We start from the raw sequence: 19,857 nt of genomic DNA, 5'->3' as shown, positions 1-19,857 counted from the left end.
TTTATGCAAACAGCTTTGAATCAGCATAAACGTGTTTGTTACGAAAACAACTACATTTATTCAGTTAAAAAAGTATGAACATAGTTAAAATATGACTATAGTTGTGAAACAAGCAATATTCAGTTATTTACAATGAATGAGATTGAAAGAAATTGGATTTACTGATGATAAATATACAAAGCTGGTTACTGACTGACAAATATACATCACATTAAGTTTATTATTTGTAGCAATAGCCAATAATAGATTATATGGGTCAAAATTATAGATTTTTCTTTTATGCCAAAAAATCATTAGGATATTAAGTAAAGATCATGTTCCATGAAGATATTTTGTAAATTTCCTAACATAAATATTTCAGAACCTAATTTTTGATGCATTACTAAGAACTTTAGAGGTGATTTTCTCAATATTTAGATTTTATTTGCCGCCTTAGATTCCAGATTTTCAAATAGTTGTATCTCTAACAAACCATACATCAATGGAAAGCTTATTTATTCAGCTTTCAGATAATGCAGACATCTCAATTTCAAAAAAATGACTCTTATTACTGGTTTTGTGGTCCAGGGTCACATATATTGTATATTAATATCACTTACAGTCGTAAGGTATAAGCTGTAAAATATACAGTCAACAATATGACATAATACCTCATAATACCTGAAACACTGTCACCATATGTTTTGGTGAATTTCTGGCAACAGATAGATATTTATATTTTAATCGTTTTTACCTAGATGTTTTTAAAGTGTGGATGTAAAGCCTCCTACAGCCTCACCTCTCACCGGCTCTTCAGTCACTAGGAGAAAAGAGCCAAACTCCTCAAATTCTCTAAAGGCACCACTAAAAACATCTTGATTTGGGTCAGGGATGTCATATTGGCCATTTGCTGAAATCTTGCCCTCTTTTGTGAGAGAGCCCTAAAAAAGCAGAGAGAAAGCTACTGATCAAGCATTACAGAGCAGAAACTGAGATGTTTCAGAACAACACTCATTGATTATCATCTGATATTGTTCGACACATCATGACTCTCAGACCAGCAGTGATTCAGTATAAAGCCTCTGAATCAGAATCATTCTAGTGACTAAAGTCATCTTCATCATCCTTTCTTATTTTACATCCTCACCAGTTTGGCTGGAGCTGCAAAACAAGAGTAAAAGAGGATAACAATACATAAACTGACCGAAAAATGCAGCTGCACAAATAAAGCTCAATGCTTCTCTGTCACTTGAAGAAATTAATTCATATTCTCTTTTCGTTAGTCATGCATATCTGACTGATCTGATTTTGCTGACAGTTCTTGACGAGTTGATTGCCTTTGCAATGAATTACCACAATCTTGCGATGAATCTTACCTCAAATCTTTGGTTTCTACAAACCTGATGAAGAAACACACTCATCCTGATCTCAGATGATCTGTGTGGGTGAGCACAAACCAAGCAAATATTACTTTTTGGCTGAACTATGCCTTTTAGGCAATCATATTAATAATGCCGTTACATGAGAAGACTGATGTAAAAATCTCAAATAGTGCTGTCAATCTTGATCACCACACTATACAGTTTGACAAAAAACATTGAGGGGAAAAATATACTGCATAGTAGTGTGCATTGGGCTTTATAAATACTATACATCTAAAATAGTAGACATACGAGTATAGTACAGTATGTGTCAAATTAAGTTAGAAATAAAATCTAACAATTTAGTCCTTTAGATAAAAACATGCTAAAATTTACTTTACAGTAAATGTTATTTTTATTTATTTTGTAAAAATAAAGCACCATATGTTTACAAATTACTAAAGAAGTATGAAAACAGTATAATGAAGCCAATCTAAAGTACTGTTTACTGTGTTCATAAATAATACAATTGTGAACGTGGATTAGTTTTTAGACAAAAAAAAAGACAAATAATTTATTAAAATCAATGAAAGATGATATACAGAGAAGGCATAAACAGATGCAAATACAGATTTGTTTATTTGTGTGAACCATATTCATTCATGTATTAAATCATCTCTTGGCACAGTGTTGAGGTGTTTCACCACAGTTTCTCAACCTCAGAAGTGCAACATCATTGTTAATGTGGCAAAAGAAAACAAAAAGCTTAATAATGTGCACGGGAAGGAATCCCTGATTTAATATAATAAAACATGTTCATGATATTTTCATGTTGGCCAAGCATAGCTGTTAGTAGCTGCGTCTCAAAACCTGATAAAAAGGTTGTGTGCTGAGATGCAAAGACTAGTGAAATCAAAGCCGAGGGAACGATTAGAAAATCCTTTCAATAGCGAAAAGCACCAGTATGTTCCATAAGAATATGAATATAAAAATGCACCCAAATATTATGCTGCATACTGAGCATATTAGCTTAGCAGCATGCTAATATTATAAAAACTGTGAGCATTGATGTCACAATTTATCTGTTACTCATGCAAGAGAAGCTGTATAGAAAACATTAATGCTCTTACTCATCACTTGCAGTAGAAGTTATGTTCAGATTTAACCGAACTCCTATTTCATGCAATGAGCGCTTATCATTCAAAAGATGTGCATGAGTGGCTGTTAAAGAAGTTACTATTAAAGAACAATTCAATAAGGGTCAGGACACTGGCTTTATCTAGCTTTCTAATAAATGACTGAAATTATTCTCTATTGCATTTTTAAGACTTCATTCTGACATTTACGTCATTAACATTTGAGAAAAAAGCATCTGCTAAATGAATGCATGTAAAATGTGAAAATAATGTGGGGGCAAAAATCTGCAGGATATTATGAATGAATTGGTTACACTTTACAAAAATGTCCCATTTGGTAATGTTAGTAAATGCACTGCAACAATGAGCAATGCATTTGTTACATAATTTATTTAATCTTTGTTAGTGTTAATTAAAACAGCTGTTCACTGTAAGTTCATGTTAGTTCAGGTGCGTTAAATAATATTATGAGATACAACATTTGATTTCAATAATATATTAGTAAATTATGAAATTCAACTAACAATACAAAAAAATCTAAATCATATAATCAATAATCTTAGCTGATGCTCAATAATGTAGTTGGCAAACTGAATCGTATTGTAAAGTATTATCAATTAAATGAATCATGGTAAAATGTGCTAAATGGAGCTAATGCTTCTTGATAGCTAAAAGCACAATATAAATAGCAAAGATAGTAAATAAACGGTAACACTTTACTTAAAGCTTTTATGTATAATGCATCATAAAAGTAGTTGTAATGCATTGATTATGCCTTGTAATGCACCTTATAATGCATTGCTTATAATACTTTATAACACTTATAAATTAATTGTTACACTGTGCATTTTAAATTTGCTAATAATAATTTCTGAAAATATATTACAACGCACATTATGAATAATTATAATGCATTATAATCCTTTACAATGCATTATACATAAAGGCTTTAAGTAAAGTCTTACCAAATAAACAAACAAGCATGCATAGAATTTAGTGAATTTTGCAGTTCTATTTGTGCAAATTCCATGCAAGCTTGATTATCAGTTTACTTCCCTAGAGCATTAATGAACATCCATTAATGTACAGATTCTCCAGAGTTGCTTCATTTGAAGTGGATTAAAATTTCACGCTTTCATATTTACAAGAGTCAGTAGAAAGTGAATCCAAAAGATGATGCATTTTTGTATAAACAGTCTTAACACAGTTCTTCAAAGTTTGCATCAAATCACATAGACGTAAGTTGATCTACTATCGCTACCGACCACGTTTTTGGCGGTGCACTTATAAACGCCATTGTCTCTGCTGGAAGGATTTTGAATGACCAGTGAACCTTGTGGATGGAGATACTTGTTTCCATAAAGTCGCGGCTGGACACCGACCTTCAGCTGAAGACCATCAGGCATTTCCCAAACCACCTCGGCTTTAGGTGTAGCGAGAGGAATGCAGTTTAACTGAACCGCCACACCTGGGCGGGCATAGGTCACCGGCGAGGGTCCTTTGGTTATCCGCGGTGGATACGCGATCACGATCACCGAAACCGACAGGCTGGACGATCCATGCTCATTAGTCGTTTGGCAGAGGTACATCCCTCTATCATACACAGACGTCCTTTGGACAATAAGAGTGCCATTGTTTAGGACCGAATATCGTCCGGTTGTTTGCGGCCGGGTTATTACGACTCCGTTCGGTAGAGTCCAGGTAAGTTTTGGTAATGGCTGACCACCAGACAAACAGTTGAGATGCAGATTCTCGCCGTTTATGATGCTGACGAGTGAGCTGTACTTGTTAGTGATTTCCGGTTTTCTGTTGGATTCTAATGTCACGGTTCGCTCAACGTATCCAGCGCTGTTGCGCCCGACGCATCGATATAGTCCGATCTCTGAAAGCGATGGGTCTCTAATAACCAAAGTCCCATCAATTTGATGATGGAAACGGAAAATACTAGTTCCCTTAAGAAGAGATGTCCCATTAGGGAGAATCCAAGTGATCTCCGGCGATGGTTTTCCTTCTACGGAACAGTTTAGATTTATTATCCCATTGGTGAGTTGAACGGATTCTGTAAGTGGATTTCGCAACCGTGGCTTTTCAACTCCTTCAGTCACCTCGAGTTGAACCTGGAGTTTGGCTTCTCCTCCTTCATTGCGTGCGATGCAAAGAAGCGCGACGGAATCGCTTATCCGCACCGCATGGATGTCCAGCGTGCCGTTACGATGAACCGTAATCCTTGAGCCGTAGTACGGCGCCGGAAGCATGATGTTGTTGGGAAACACCCATATGATCCTTGGAATTGGGTTTCCGTTTGCTGTGCAGTCTAAAAGCACACGCTGATCCTTTACGACAGTTTTACGAACAATCCCAAGACTCTCGAATCCGTTTATAACCGATGTTGACACAAGGACTTCAACATGAACGACTTTCTTGTCAATCCCCGCAATGTTCCTAGCTGAGCACGTATAATTCCCCCTGTCAAACCTCTGGATTTTTTGAATGTGCAAAGTGCCATCCTTGGCAATCTGGTATTTGTTGGAAACTGGCATTATGGCGTGATGAGCTGGAGACGTCCATGTGATTATGGGAGTTGGCTCTCCTTTGGCGCTGCAGTTGAGAACGGCGGTTTCTCCGTAAGGTACTTTGACGATGCTGTAAACGTTGTTTCGGATGATCGGTGCATCCGCCACCACCTTGATATGAACCTTCATTTCATCTTTCCCAATCCGATTCTCGGCGTAGCACGTGTAGTCGCCTTCCTCCTTCATTCCGACTTCGTTTAAATACAGCGTGCCATTATCAAACATCACGTATCTCTTGGCGCGGACCCTGTTATCATCAGACTGAGGGATGCTGTTGACCATGGTACCATCAGGAAGACTCCATGTGATTTCTGGGTTGGGAAGACCAGAAGCGATGCAGTCGACTTTCAGCTCTCCTCCGTACAACACCTTGTAATCGCTCAGTGACCTGTGGTTGATTTTAGCGGCTTTCATCATCACTTTGACTTTAAGGAGAACGAAGTCATCACCCATTTTGTTTCTGGCCACACAGAGATAGTCACCCTCGTCCTTCTCGGTCACTGATGTGATGGTGAGCGTGCCATTGCCGAACACTTTCATTCGGCGATCAAAACTGAAACAAACGATAAAAAAGTTACATTCTGATAAGTGTGACACTAGTAAATGTAACATTTACTCATTTGAGGAATCAAATTGTCCTTGATCTTTTTAGATTAAAGTACAATGGAAAAACATAACTTTCAGAACTTAAAACTTCCTTCAAGTGTTTTCCCAGTTTTCCCAGCCATTGACGTCTGTCCATGTTATCACTGGTGTACAGTAGGGAGCGACATTACACATTTTCTAAAAGAGTACTGAATCCCTGAACCAAAACACGGTGAAGAAACAGCAGAAACTGATGCACATGCAACATCATCAACACTGGACAGCATACCTGCCTAAAGATACCAAATGACATTTTGACCCAGGAAGTGGTTTAGTACTGTGAAGCTTTGGGGGTGTTGATGGAAGTGATTGACTTCATCAATGTTTTTATCATTGATCTAAATCCAGTCCAAACAGTCTTTGGCAAAAATGGCATTTGCTCAGCTTTTTGTTCAAAATGTTTTTGTTTTTCTTTTCGTTATGAACCTTGCAAGTGTTGATAACAAAGAAAAAAGAATGCATAAAGCTAGAATTTTTTTTTTTTTTAAATTAAGTAGAGTTCTTTCTTTTGACATATTGCATGTTCAGATATTCATACAACAAAATACTCTGGGGGCCATGAAATTTTGTAAAAGTTATCAAAAATTGCAACTTTTTTTTTTTTTTTACGCTAGTGGGGAAAGAGTTGAGATCCATTTTTCCATACAAATTATAAAACTAAATTTAAATTAACTTATTTAAAAACCTTTTCAAGTGTTTTAACAGAGCAAACCAATATTCTCATGGGAGGAGAAATATTACAGTCCATTAAATTGTGTTTGACAGACAATGAGCTCAAACTTCATTCTAGTGAAACTAAACAAAAAAACGACTCGTTCTGAAATCCTTGATTTCTATTGTCAGAAACACCAAATATAAGCAAAATACTGCCCACATTTACTCATTAGGAATGCCTATTTGTTAATCTGTAAAGCTGCACGTATATAAAAGCATTTCTGTTTTAGTAGCACCCCATGACGTTTTATCAAAGTGTAACAAAAAATGCAATTGTGCCAAAATCACAAATTTACTAATCAAGGCTGTGTTTCCCAAAAGCATCATAAGCCAAAGTAGATCATACAGACCATTGGTGTTTATGGTTTCTAACATAGGCTCATGATGCTTTTGGGCTAAAAAAATGTTAATTCAGAAGAACTGTTTTCTTTCCTGCATTTGATTAATGTTCTTTTTGTCTTTCCTCTGTATCCATTTATTTTCTTCTGATTTGTCTGTCCTCTGTAATTAATTAGCTACACTTCAAGATGTTTTGCTATTTGGTTAATCATGTTCTGTAACCAATAGTGTATATGGAGAGAATCAAAAGAATTCCAAAGAGAGCCAGAGACAGTAAAATCCATGTGTGGTGTGCGGTCGGTCAAATTTTGTCCTATCCTAACAAACCATACATCAATGGAAAGCTTATTTATTCAGCTATTTATATGATATATAAATCTCAATTTCAAAAAATTGACCTTGACTGGTTTTGTGGTCCAGGGTAAAATATGAAAATTCTTTTACCTGTAATATGCATCAACTAGTTTTTTAGATGGCGTCCTCCAGATGATCCTGGGATTGGGGCTTCCAGTGGCCAAACAATTGAGAATCAGCTGACCTCCATAGTGGACATCAGTACTGTGAGCAGAAGTGGACATGATTCTAGCGGTAGTAGAGCTCCTCTTCACCTGCAGATTCACAGTCCTTTTAGCAACACCTACCGAATTCACAGCCACGCATTCATAATTCCCAGAATCCTTTTCTGTTGGGTTACGAATAAACAGCGTCCCGTTGGGAAAAACAAACAAATTGCCATTGATGAACTGTGAGGGGCGAAGCTGGGCGCCGGTAAACGTGACCCAACGGATGGTCGGATCGGGCGTGCCTTTAGCGGTGCAATGCATTAATGCTGATTGGCCATTAGAGACGGTGTGGTTCTCCCAGAGCTGCTCTTGGATTGTGGGAGGCAAGGATGCGATTTGGAGCCTCACGGAAAGCATGTCGGCACCAGCGGCATTGCTCGCTATGCATTTGTAGACACCCGTATCCAGGTAATTGGTATTTTTGACTTGAAGCGTTCCATTGCTAAAGAGCATGACCTTCTGTTCATTGTTACTAATGTCTCGTACCACCGATCGATCCGGAAGCACCCAGCTGATGTTTGGGTTTGGGAGACCTTGTGCATGGCATTCCAAGAGTGCACTGTTTCCTAGATAGACTGTTACGTCTTTATGACGTGGAAGCATCATCCTGGGTGCATGGGCCAACACCACTAGGGTCACCATCTTCTTATCAACGCCTTGTGGATTGCGAGCGATGCACAGATACTGCCCGCGGTCCTGGAGCTGGACGTTATGGATGACAAAAGTGCCGTTGGACTGGACCTCAAACCGCTGGACTCTGGTATTGGCTGACATGATGGCTCCTGTGGAAATAAAATAGAGGGAAAGAAATTTTTTTATTTAAATCAATAAAAATAGCTGCTTGTAGTCAATCAGACACGTATATACAAAGAGAGAAGAATAGAGATTAAAAACAAATAAGACAACAAGTGTCAAATTTATAAATATGTATATATATATATAATTTAGAAATATAATGTGTTCTATAAATTTTTAGGCATAGAGGTAGCACAAAAAGACCAATAATATTATTAGTTTTACATAATATCTCTTTAGTCCCTATAATGAAATATAAATAAATATATTTAATGTTATATGTATATATGTGTGCAATAAATAACATATTTACATATTATATATAAATATATATTTTACATATTATATTATATCATGGTATATTTCACACACACACACACACACACACACACACACACACACACACACACACAGAGAGAGAGAGAGAGAGTGACTGAAAACAAAAAAGAAAACAAAAGTGTCAAATTAATAAATAAAAAAAATAGAATTTAAAAATATATACTACAAATTTGCAGACACAGAGGTTGTAAAAAAAGCATTGTCAGTTTTAAATATTCTCTGTCTAGTCTCTGTAAGAAAATATATGTACATTTAATGACATAAAAACCTTACATTTTAATCTTGTATCTTAATATATATGTATATGTGGTGTATGCCAAGCAGTGTATGTGTGTGTGTGTGTGTAATATATATATACACACAGACACATTTTGAAATATATGCTGTAATATGTGCACAAAAACATGAATTGTCAAATTAACCACATGCAATGGTTGTAACTTTAAAAATCAGTCAATCACATCACCTTTGAGGAAGGCTGTAAGAAAAAAACACATTTCTCTTTTGTTGTAAAGTATATAAAGATCACATTCGGTTTATGCATTAAAATTAGACACCATTTCCTGCATATATTGTAACTGTAACTACTTGTCATGTAATATGTGAGTTACCTGTGGAGACTTTGGTCCAGGTCAGGAGGGGTTTCGGCTCGCCCACAGAATCACATGGTAACTGCACATCTGTCCCAGCATTCACAGTGACAGTGTGGAGTTTGGCAGCAGTGATCCTGGGCCTCACTTGCAGGACAGGAAGAGTTTGCGCTCCTTGAGGAAACAGAACTGCACCTGACTGTCTATTCACTGGTTCATCGATCTGAATTTGGTTGTTTGGGTGTGTGGTGCTTGATGCACTTGTGGGACTCGAATTGGCAGATCGAGCAGTTGCTGTCAATATCTTAGGTGTAGTAGTTGATTTGACGTTGTTGAGAGAGTTTACATCCACAGGTGAGGTGGTGATGGAAGGTTTTCTGATAATATTAGGTCTAATATTCACAGAAGGATTTGTACTGTGATAGTATGGATACCTGTGGTTAGTGCTGGGATATCTTCCCCTGTGCCTGGAATCAATGTAGTTCGTTCCAGGATTTCTTGAGTAAAATGGGATTCTATTGTTTGGTAAGAGATAACTGGGTGTTGACTTTAGAGCAGGTGTAGAAGTAGTAGTAGTAGTCGTCATCGTAGTAGCTGAAGTAGTCGAAGTAGGCCCAGAAGTAGTAGCAGCTGTCGACAGTGTAGTAGGTGCTGTTGTTTTTCCAATGAGTTGGGTTGTAATGGGAATTGTGGCTGTAGTTGCTGGTAATGTAATTGAGGGCGAAGTATTCAGTGATGTAGAAGGAATCAAAGATTCATCGAGTTCACGGACTAATTCCCTCTGGTCTTGCTCAGAAACAGAGTTTGGTTGTAAGAAGTAAATCTCATTGGTTTGAGTAGTAAGAGTAGGCGATGGTGAACTTGTGGCTAAAGACTCGGTTTGTCTCCCTACAGATATTATGGATTCTGTAAGTGTCTCTGGTGTTGAAGGAAAAGATACTTGGTTGTGAACGGATTCTTCTTCTTTAAAGCTTTCATTTGGTTGTGAAAGTGGGTAGTCTTGTGGTCGTGGCATGGAGGTGACTACAGATTCTTCTGTAGAACTTACTTCCAACGTATCGTTCTCTCTTAGAACATTGCTAAAGTGTGATTCAGGTAAGTGGAAGACATCCAACCTGTCTGTGTCCAAAGTAAAGCTGATCTCTGTTGTATGAATCTCTTTGTTGGCCTTTGGTAATGCTGTTGAAAGCATGTCTGTGAACTCCTGCCGAGCAGCTGTCAGTGGAATGGTTTTGATGCCAAATCGAGATGTCGGATCTTCACTTGTGGGAACCAAGTACTCATCCATCTCCTCTGCAGATGCAATGTTTCCGTCCTCTTCCTTCTCGAAAGAAGTAATGTCTTCATTCTCTATCTCTGATGTTGTGCTCATGGAGGGAGATGTAAATGGGCTTCTAGAGTTTGGAGGCATCTTTTGGATTTGGAGGAAATTGCTTGCCTTCACTATGTGGATTTTTGAACCTGTTTTCTCATCCGGGAGGGAGATGGTGTTTTCCTCATTAATGGCATTTGGAAATACCCTCTGTACTGTAGGATAAATGAGACTAGTAGTCTGATATTCTGACGTGCTTCCAGCTAAGGTTGTGGAGTAAATGTGAGCAGTGGTTGTACTAGTTGGATGGATCATCATGTGTCCAGAAGGGGTTCTAGAGTAAACACGAGCAGTAGTTGTAGTTGGATGGATCAATGTGTCTCCAGATGGGGTTCTGGAGTAAATGCGAGCAGTAGTTGTAGTTGGATGGATCAATGTGTCTCCAGATGGGGTTCTGGAGTAAACGCGAACAGTAGTTGTAGTTGGATGGATCAATGTGTCTCCAGATGGGGTTCTGGAGTAAATGCGAGCAGTAGTTGTAGTTGGATGGATCAATGTGTCTCCAGATGGGATTCTAGAGTAAATGTGAGCAGTAGTTGTAGAAGTTGGATAGATCATTACGTCTTCAGCTGGGCTTATCAGATCTGCTTTCAAAGTTGGAACATGAACTCCTGCAGCTGTAGAGGTTGACCATGGTCTTCTTGTCGGAAAATTTGAGAACGGTCTTCTCAATTTTATTCGTCGTCTACCTCCAAATCTTCTCCTGGAGCTCCAGTGATCTTTTCCTCTTGATGGCGCTGAACTTGGTGGAGCATGTGGGCTTGATGTGGTAGCAAATAAATTGCTGTCAGGCTGCCCAAAATCAAACCCCCCAATCTGCGAATGGACGGCAGTCTTTCCGGAGAAATTAAGCTTATTTTCCTTCTCAGCCTCCGGTTTGATGACAGACCTTGAATATACTTGGTCATTTTTGGCACTTATGGTGCTCACATGCCCTCTTTCTACAACATTCACCTCTGTCATAACATAATGAGGTCCAGATGTGGGATTTGAGATGTAAGGCACATCATTTGAGCTAGTTTGTAATTCTGGAGCAGGCGTAAGGTATACGTTATTATTTTGTCCCTCGATGTGAGGTGTAATAGCATTCCTGTGGTAAACATCCATTTGGTGTGGCATGCTGAAAGTGTTTGACTCTTCCTGTGGACCGGAGTCTCCAGAAGAACTCTCAATGTTGTCAATCGACCCTACATTCACCGTCTGTAGACTTTTCTCTGCAGTGCCATGTTGGACAATGTTAACTGATGAGTTCTTCGAAGAGGTTTTCTCACGGATTTTGGCCAAAAGAACGGCCCACTTCTGAGGGTCTATTTTGTTCTTGGTATTAACAGTTCTTTGGTTTGTTAAGCCAGTTCTGTTTGGTTGTCCATGCATGCCCTTTCTAAAAGGTCGCCTCTGGCGGATGTTGCCAAAAGAACGTCCTTGAGTTATTGCATTTGGACCCTTCCTTCTATTAATAAAGCTTCTGTTTGGTACTTCTCTCTTTTGAGTTTCATCTCCAGAAGCTTCCTCTACATCCTCCAAAAAGGCTTTTACCTTAGTGGACACTCCCGCGGCAGACTGCGGTCTGATGGGATACTGTCGAAATGGCTGGATTCCTTTCCGTCTCATAACAGTCAGTTTTGTCGCCAGTACATCCACACCATGTTGGTTCATGGCGATGCATTTGTGATATCCATTATTGTTGAGCTGACTATAAGGAATGAACAAAGTCCCGTTGGAAAAGACTAAAGCCCTGGATGTATTTGCTTTGGCATTCAGTACACTGCCATCTGGAAATATCCAATTCACCACAGCATCTGGAGTCGCCGTAGTAAGACAGGGCAAAGATGCAGACTCGCCAACGAACTTTGTTAAAGCATTTCCAACTTCTTCACCTGGAAGCGGGGTTGAAGACTCCATAACGGTTAAACGGAAAGGCAGAACATCAATATCTCCTGCAACCTCAACAATGCAATAATAAATTCCAGAGTCTCTGTGCTCGACAGATTTAATGTGAAGTTTGCCGCTGCTAGAAACGCTCACCCTTTTGTTGGTCGAGCCGAATGCAGCTTTAATCTTTGACCCATCGGGTGCCATCCAATGAACGGCTGCATTTCCTGAGCTTTGCACACGGCAGTCCATTTCAATCGCACCACCCACAACAGAACTGAAGCTCGTCTGGGTTTTATTGTCATGTTCAATCATGACCCAAGATCTGACCGGCTCCTTGTCTGTGGTGGTAGTCAAATGAGTATTAAGAATGAGTCTCACACTCTTGGAGGAGGAATAAGGCCTGTTTAATTTGATGTTCATGAAGGACTGCATGAGCCAAGATGGACGGGCTACAACATTGGCTCGGACGCCAGTGTAAAAATAGGCGTCCCTTTCGATGTCCTGTCTGTATCTGTAGCTCAGCTCCGGCTCTCTGCTTAGCATGATTTCCCTTCGCAGATGCACAGGCACTTCACTATAGTACGCAAGAAGCCTCCAAAAGCTCTCATAGTTGTCTCTGTCCACAGGACACTCCAGGTCAAAGAAGAGAGTCACGTTAGCAGCGATCTCCAGAGATTTTGTATAATTCCAGGTAATTTTAGTGGATTCTCTTGGTTCAAGTATTTGGCAGATCAAGTCCACTTTAGTCCCATGCTCGTCGGAAAAACCAAGGGAGACGTTTCCAAACGGTGGTTTGATCCTGTCGATGGGTAGGCGTTCACTCATATTGTCCTCGTGTGAGACGTTTTTTCCTGGAGAGCTGATAGCTGGTCCAGAGCAGATGAACTCTTTGAGATCTGAGATGTCTTGTCCTTTGAGATGTTTAGGAGACGCGCACAGTGGACAGAGCTGACCGCTGGCAAATGATCTGTCCTTCTTGCATTTCATCACCCCTAGGAAAACGAAACAAATCCAGACTTTAGAAAATGGAATGAGTTTTTCACTCAGTGTTCTAAATATTCAAACATCTCTAATTCTCTTATGCACATAAAGGCTGCATTTATTTAATCAAAACACATTAAAACAGCATAATATTGTGAAATATTTGTATTATTTAAAATAATGGTTGGTTAGACTTTATTTTCGATAGTCCACTTTAGACATTCTACTAACTATAAGTAACTTTATAACTACATGTCAACTAACTCTCAGTAGGGTAGGTTTAGGGTTAGTAGAATAAGTTGACATATACTTGCAAAGTTTCTAATAGTCAGTATGTTGTGGATCCATCAAAATAAAGTGTTAGAAGATATTAAGCAGACAGTCTACTAATACTCTAATTACTGCTAGTTGTTAGTAGAATGTCTAAAGTGGACTATCGAAATAAAGTGTTACCAAATTATTTTCTATTTGAACATATTTTAAAATATAATTTATTTCAGTGGTGACAAAGCTGAATTTTCATTAACCATAATTAGAGTCTTCATTGTCACATGATCCTTCAAAAATCATTCTAATATGATGATTTATTATACAACAGTTAATATTTTGAAAGTAACAGTTAATCTGCTTAATATTTGTATGGAATCTGTGATACTTTTCAGGATTCTTTGATTAATAAAAATAATATATTAAATAAACAGCATTTATTCAAAATAGATTTTTTTGTAACAATATAAAAGTATTTACTGTCACTTTTTATTAAACTGTATTAATTTAAGTATTATTTCCTTTCATAAATAAATAAATATACTGTAAATGTATTGACCCCAAACTTTTGAAAGGCAGTGTGTGTGTGTTTTATATATATATATATATACCTGTATGACCCTGGAGTACAAAAGCAGTCATCAGTAGCACAGGTATATTTGTAGAAATAGCCAACAATACATTGCATGGGTCAAAATTATACATTTGTTTTATGCCAAAAATCATTAGGATGTTAAGTAAAGATTGTGTTCCATGAAGAAATTCTTTAAATTTCCTTCTGTAAATACATCATTTGATTAGTAATATGCATTGCTAAGAACTTAATTTGGTCAACTTTAAATGTGATTTTCTCAATATTTAGATGTTTTTTCACCCTCAGATTCCAGATTTTCAAATAGTTGTATCTCAGCCAAATATTGTCCTATCCTAACACCAATATTTATATTTACTGAGTGTATAAAAGTATAAGTTATAAGCAACTTTCTCATTATAATAGAAGTTTAGAAGATTTTCTTTATGAAAATTAAATTGCAATCAATTTGCATTCTGAATGTGACTGGCAGCAGTTTATTTACACAGAACCAAAGACTACAACCTGAACTTACCTCAAACTTCAACTCTATTCATCTACTGCTGCACAAACTCTGAGATTTCCTTCAGATATAGTTTATACTGACATATGATATCTAAGCTTATACAGTGTGATATTTGGACAACGATCATCTGAAGCACTCAGAAACAGTTTAATTACCTGGATTTTGTGCGCTCCAGTCCTGTAACCAGCTCATCCGGCAGTCGCAGCTCCAGGGGTTTCCGTATAAGAAGAGGTTCTCCAGCTGTGGCATGTTCTCCAGCATGTTTCTGGGCAGCGTGCTGAGGAGGTTTTCAGAGAGGTACAGATGCTTCAGGGTGGACACGGGGAAACGCTGCAGCAGTGAGAACGTGCTGAAAGTATTGGGATGGAGCTTCTGTAGATGGTTGGCCTCTAGATGGAGCAGACGCAGTGATGTCAGCCCACTGAACGCATCCGGGTGGATGAACTCGATGTGGTTGTGGTCAAGATGGATTCTAACAAGAGCCGTCAAACCAGAAAAGGTGTGACTGGTAATGACTCGCAGTTTGTTGTAGCTCATCTTTAAAACCTGCGGGAAACACAGTGAACTCGGAGTCATTTTTACTGTACATTTCTGCCATATGGACATCAACTTGACAGTCACCACTGATAAGCTACTACTAAATATTTTTTATTTATTTGTAGTGCTGTCAAACGATTAATTGCATCCAAAATAAAAGTTTTTGTTTACATAATATATGAGTGTGTACTGTGTATATTTATTATGTATATATAAATACAAACACATACATGCATATATTTAAGAAAAATACAAAAAACTTTTATTTTGGATGCAATTAATCATTTGACAACACTGTTTATTTTATTTACTTAACCAGAAAAAGACTCTCTGAGATTAAATATCGGTTACACTTTATTTTGATGTCAGCTAATTCTTATTAATTTGCAACTACATGTCTACTAACTCTCAGAGAGTAGTAGAATAAATTGACATATTCTTGTAAAATGTCTTATAGTCAGTATGTTGTATGTTGTGGACCCATCAAAATAAAGTGTGTGAAGATATAAATACAGTATAATGTAGAAACTTTAAAATACAAACTTAAATTTCCCGTAAAGCTGCTTTGCAATGATTTGTATCGTGAAAAGTGCTATACAAATAAACTTGAATTGAATTTTGATAAAAAAACAAGACATCATTTACAGCTACAGTCTTAATATTTGAAATCTAACACAACACCATAGTTACTTTTACTTTGAATCGTTTTAAGTTAGAATTGATTCATTAGATCTACATGAAGCACTTCTAGTGTGCGTCAGCGGATGACTGTGACGTTACCTGTAATGAAAGCAGATCCTGAAAAGCAGCATCAGGTATTTTCTGCACGTTGTTGCCGTGCATCATGAGCAGCTCTAGTTTTCGAAGGCCAGCAAAGGAGACGTCTGTGATGTGATTTATAGTGTTAAACCTGTTCGAGAGCAAATACATTGTTACAAATACTGTTTTCAATTAAACTTTATGCAGAAAAAAAATAGGCCGTATTTTACAAATATTGTTGGCTCTTTGACTAATTGTTTTCACTCCTCTTTTGTAAGTTGCTTTGAATAAAACGTTTAAATATAAATGGTTAATTTTTATGTACACTTATATAATATGGAAAGCCGGGGCTAGTTGTCACATGGAGAGGGTGCATTCCATTAGGAATTAAAATAAGCCAGCATGAAGATAAACGAGCCCAGGAGTATTAAAATTCAAAGTTGTGTCTGTTAATATTAATTAATGGACCTGAGCTAACATGAACTAACAATGAACAGATGTACTTTTACTAATTAATGGTAACAAAGATTCATAAATACTGTAGGAAATGTATTGTTAATGTCATTTAGTGCATTAATTAAATGTTAACTAACGGACCTAGCATTTGTTTTTATTTTTTTATAGGCAGTACGACAACAAAAACATTAATGTGAAGTTTTCAACCATTGAGCAACAGATTCTTAATGTTACATTATAACTAAAAGAAAAATTGGCATTTATGTTATGAATGTTGTTGACAAATAGCTTTTGTTCCTCTTTTGTAATACGCTTTGGATAAAAGTGTCTGCTAAATGCATAAATGTAAATGTAGAAATGCTCCATTTTTAAGTGCATGAAGGGGCCGAGGCTAGTTGCCAGGCTCTGTACTGTGATCACACCCTAAACACTAAATATTAAAGTTAAGTTTGTAAGACTCACGATTTCTACATGAGAGACCTGAGATATATTTTGAGACCAGAATACCACCCTAGCGACACATTAACAATCATTTGAAACACCTTAGCAACCACCCATGACAAGCAACTTTTGCCTTGACAGAACTGCTCTCAATGTCTTCAATGAATCTAATAATTGTTTTATTTTAAGTTTTGCTAAAAGGCTATACTAGGCAACTTACCCCATTTAGTGTCAGTGAGTGTTACATTAACTATGTTTTTTTCCTTAACAGTTTTTGAAGTCAAGACTTTAAGGTTTGAGCCTGTACAAAAACATTTTAAATGTTTAAAAATATTTTATAAACTATTAATATTTAATAATTGGATAAGAACAAAATCTGAACTGAATTGAGCTTGATAATGACACCACTTAAATCAATATTGAACTGAACATTGTCTTCTGTATAGAGCTGCTTTACAGCTGAATTTAATTAGTTTCATAACAATTTTACAACATTAACACATTAACATTAACATTATTTTCCTGTTATATTACCATGAAGCTGCTTTGAAACATTCTGTATTGAATAAAGCATTAAAAAATACATGTGATATGACTGACAAACTCACCCTTATTAACCTAATATTTACAGGAGTAAAAACTGTGCAAACTCTAATATTTCAGAAATGTGTCCCTGCAGCACAAAATCAGTCATATGCAACACAGGTATATTTGTAGCAACAGCCAACAATACATTGTACGGGTCAAAAAATTAAAGATCATGTTCCATGAAGATATTTTGTTCATTTCCTACCATACATATATCAAAACTTCATATTTGATTAGTAATATGCATTGCTAAGAACTTAATTTGGACAACTTTAAAGGAGATTTTCTCAATATTTAGATTTTTTTGCTCCCTCAGATTCCAGATTTTCTAATAGTTGTATCTCAGACAAATATTGCCCTATCATAACAAACCATACATCAATGGAAAGATTATTTATCCAGCTTTCAGATGTAGTATAAATCTCAATAAAAAAATAAAAATAAATAACCTTATGACTGGTTTTGTGGTCCAGGGTCACATATATGATCCTATCATAGACCTCCAGTTTATTCTGTGGATGAGATGATTGAGTGATTTACCCAAAGTTAATGCGCTGGACCTGTCTGGAGATGCCGGTGGGAACGGTCAGGAGCGCACGGAAGGTGCAGTGCACTTCAGCAGGAGCAGAGCAGGCACACTGCCGCGGACAAACCCCGCCGGAGCCACGAAAACTGACCAGCAGCATCAGCATCAGGCCCACGCATGAAGAGCCCATGATGCCCGCTCTGAAGCGTTCACGTCCCTCTAGTGCTGAAACACAGAATCACACCTCACACACAGCCAACAGGTGTCCACAAAAACATCCACATGCATGCATTTGGCAGACTCTTTCATCCATTTAATGTTTACAATTGATCAATTCATGCATTCCCTAGGAATCGACCCCATGACCTTGGTGTTGCAAGCATAGTCTGCTATTGTTTGAGCTACAACACTTGAATAACACAAAGTCATTTCAGTACAATATCTATCATAATTTGTAACATCTATGGAATCAAACACAATCCTGCTGGATAAACTGAAGTATCTTCAGTTTATTTTTCTGCACAGTTCATTCGGCAGGATCCTGTTTGACTTCTCAAGCTCTTCAGGATTAGTTTCAAACTATGATAGAATTCCTTTTGCATTCCTTAAGGATATCTCGTTTTAAAATTTCATTAGGAATTAAATTAAGCCAGCGTGAAGCCAAATAAAAGAGCCCAACAGTCATCAACGATTAAAGACTGAATGCATGATTCCACAATAATTTAGTATATACTGTTGTTGTACTGCATATAGAAATATATAGAATAGGCTAGTATCTATAGAAAATTGTTACCTTACAGAGCTGTTTTACCTGATTTAACCCTTAAAAAAATAATTTTTGTTGGTATAAATTAATGCATTTAAGCAATTGATTCAGCAATATTAAATAATATTTAAAATATTTTGAATAAAACCAATTACTTTAGATGTAACATTTTTTGTAATAAATTAAATTAATTGTATTTATGAATAAACATATAAAATGTAATGATAAATAAATATTTAAAATATTATTTATACAGTATATATGCAGTACAACAACAGAACCAAGAGAACAACATTACAAATTTGATGTTATGATAATGCTTTAATGTTAAGTTTTCACTTAAATCCACTGAGCCATGAATTCTTAGAAACTGAAACAGAATGAAATTAATCTCACCTCGATGTTCTTGTGAATGACTGCCTTTCGAGCCTTCATTTCCTTCAAGCAGATCTCGCTTAGATCAGCTTCACACAGAATCCACCAGAATAAAATATCACAGCATTCTTTTATAAATGTTCGCCCGCTTTTCATAAACTTGATAAATGCAACAGAACTAAACAGCAGCAAGTAAAAAACAAAAAAAAAAGCACTGAATATCAAAGCAGAGAAAAACAGGTTTCTTTTTCAAAGCCTCATGTGATAAATAAACTCCATGAGGATCCTGTGAGGTGCTTCAGTGTCTGCACAGGAACTCAGAGTAGAGCTGGAGAAAAGCGATTGTGAAACCCAAGCCTGAGTAAGGAGGAGCTACAGGAGAGAAACCCCCTCAGATCAGCGGCCCTCCTCTGAACACAGCTGCTCAGAGACGAAACACCCATCTACTGCTTCTGCTCCTGAAACACAATCAATTAAACAACAGACACAGACTGAGCAGAAACATCTTATCGTGGAGTTTGTTTTAAGGCAATTGCATTGGATCATAATCGGAAACAATTTCATGCATAAAATCAAACACAATTAGATTTGTTTTATGATCATTTGAAGGTAGCACTTTAGAAATAAGGTCATATTGGTTAATGCTAATTAATGCATTGAATAACTAACAATAAGCAATGCATTTATTATTCATTTTGAGGAATTTTGGCATTTGTTTTAAGGCAATTGCACTGGATTATAATACTCAAACAAGCAATTTTGTTTTCATGCATAAAAACAAAT

The 19,857-nt window shown here is 37.1% G+C and overlaps 1 protein-coding gene across 1 annotated transcript; it reads right to left on the bottom strand.

The window, feature by feature from the left end:
• Positions 1 to 1,897: 1,897 nt before the first annotated feature.
• On the bottom strand, positions 1,898 to 18,368 carry LOC306875670 (matrix-remodeling-associated protein 5-like). Its single transcript, XM_079426349.1, has 6 exons — positions 17,948 to 18,368; positions 15,944 to 16,073; positions 14,782 to 15,172; positions 9,056 to 13,273; positions 7,192 to 8,092; positions 1,898 to 5,602 (listed from the first exon to the last, which is right to left on the bottom strand). Exons 1-6 carry the CDS (start codon positions 18,121 to 18,123, stop codon positions 3,700 to 3,702), a joined length of 7,719 nt encoding a protein of 2,572 aa, XP_079282475.1. The 5' UTR covers positions 18,124 to 18,368; the 3' UTR covers positions 1,898 to 3,699.
• Positions 18,369 to 19,857: the final 1,489 nt, after the last annotated feature.

The sequence above is a fragment of the Barbus barbus genome, assembly GCF_936440315.1.
Source record: "Barbus barbus genome assembly, chromosome: 10".
Classification (NCBI taxonomy): domain Eukaryota; kingdom Metazoa; phylum Chordata; class Actinopteri; order Cypriniformes; family Cyprinidae; genus Barbus; species Barbus barbus.
This window is presented reverse-complemented; position numbering and strand designations above follow the sequence as displayed.

Excerpts from the sequence above, each read along its gene's own strand:
- LOC306875670 (XM_079426349.1), bottom strand. The coding sequence starts at position 18,123 with ATGGGCTCTTCATGCGTGGGCCTGATGCTGATGCTGCTGGTCAGTTTT. Across the intron at positions 16,074-17,947 it reads GTCCAGCGCATTAACTTTGG|GTTTAACACTATAAATCACA; the intron begins GTAAATCACTCA and ends GCTCTCGAACAG. Across the intron at positions 8,093-9,055 it reads CTGGACCAAAGTCTCCACAG|GAGCCATCATGTCAGCCAAT; the intron begins GTAACTCACATA and ends TTATTTCCACAG.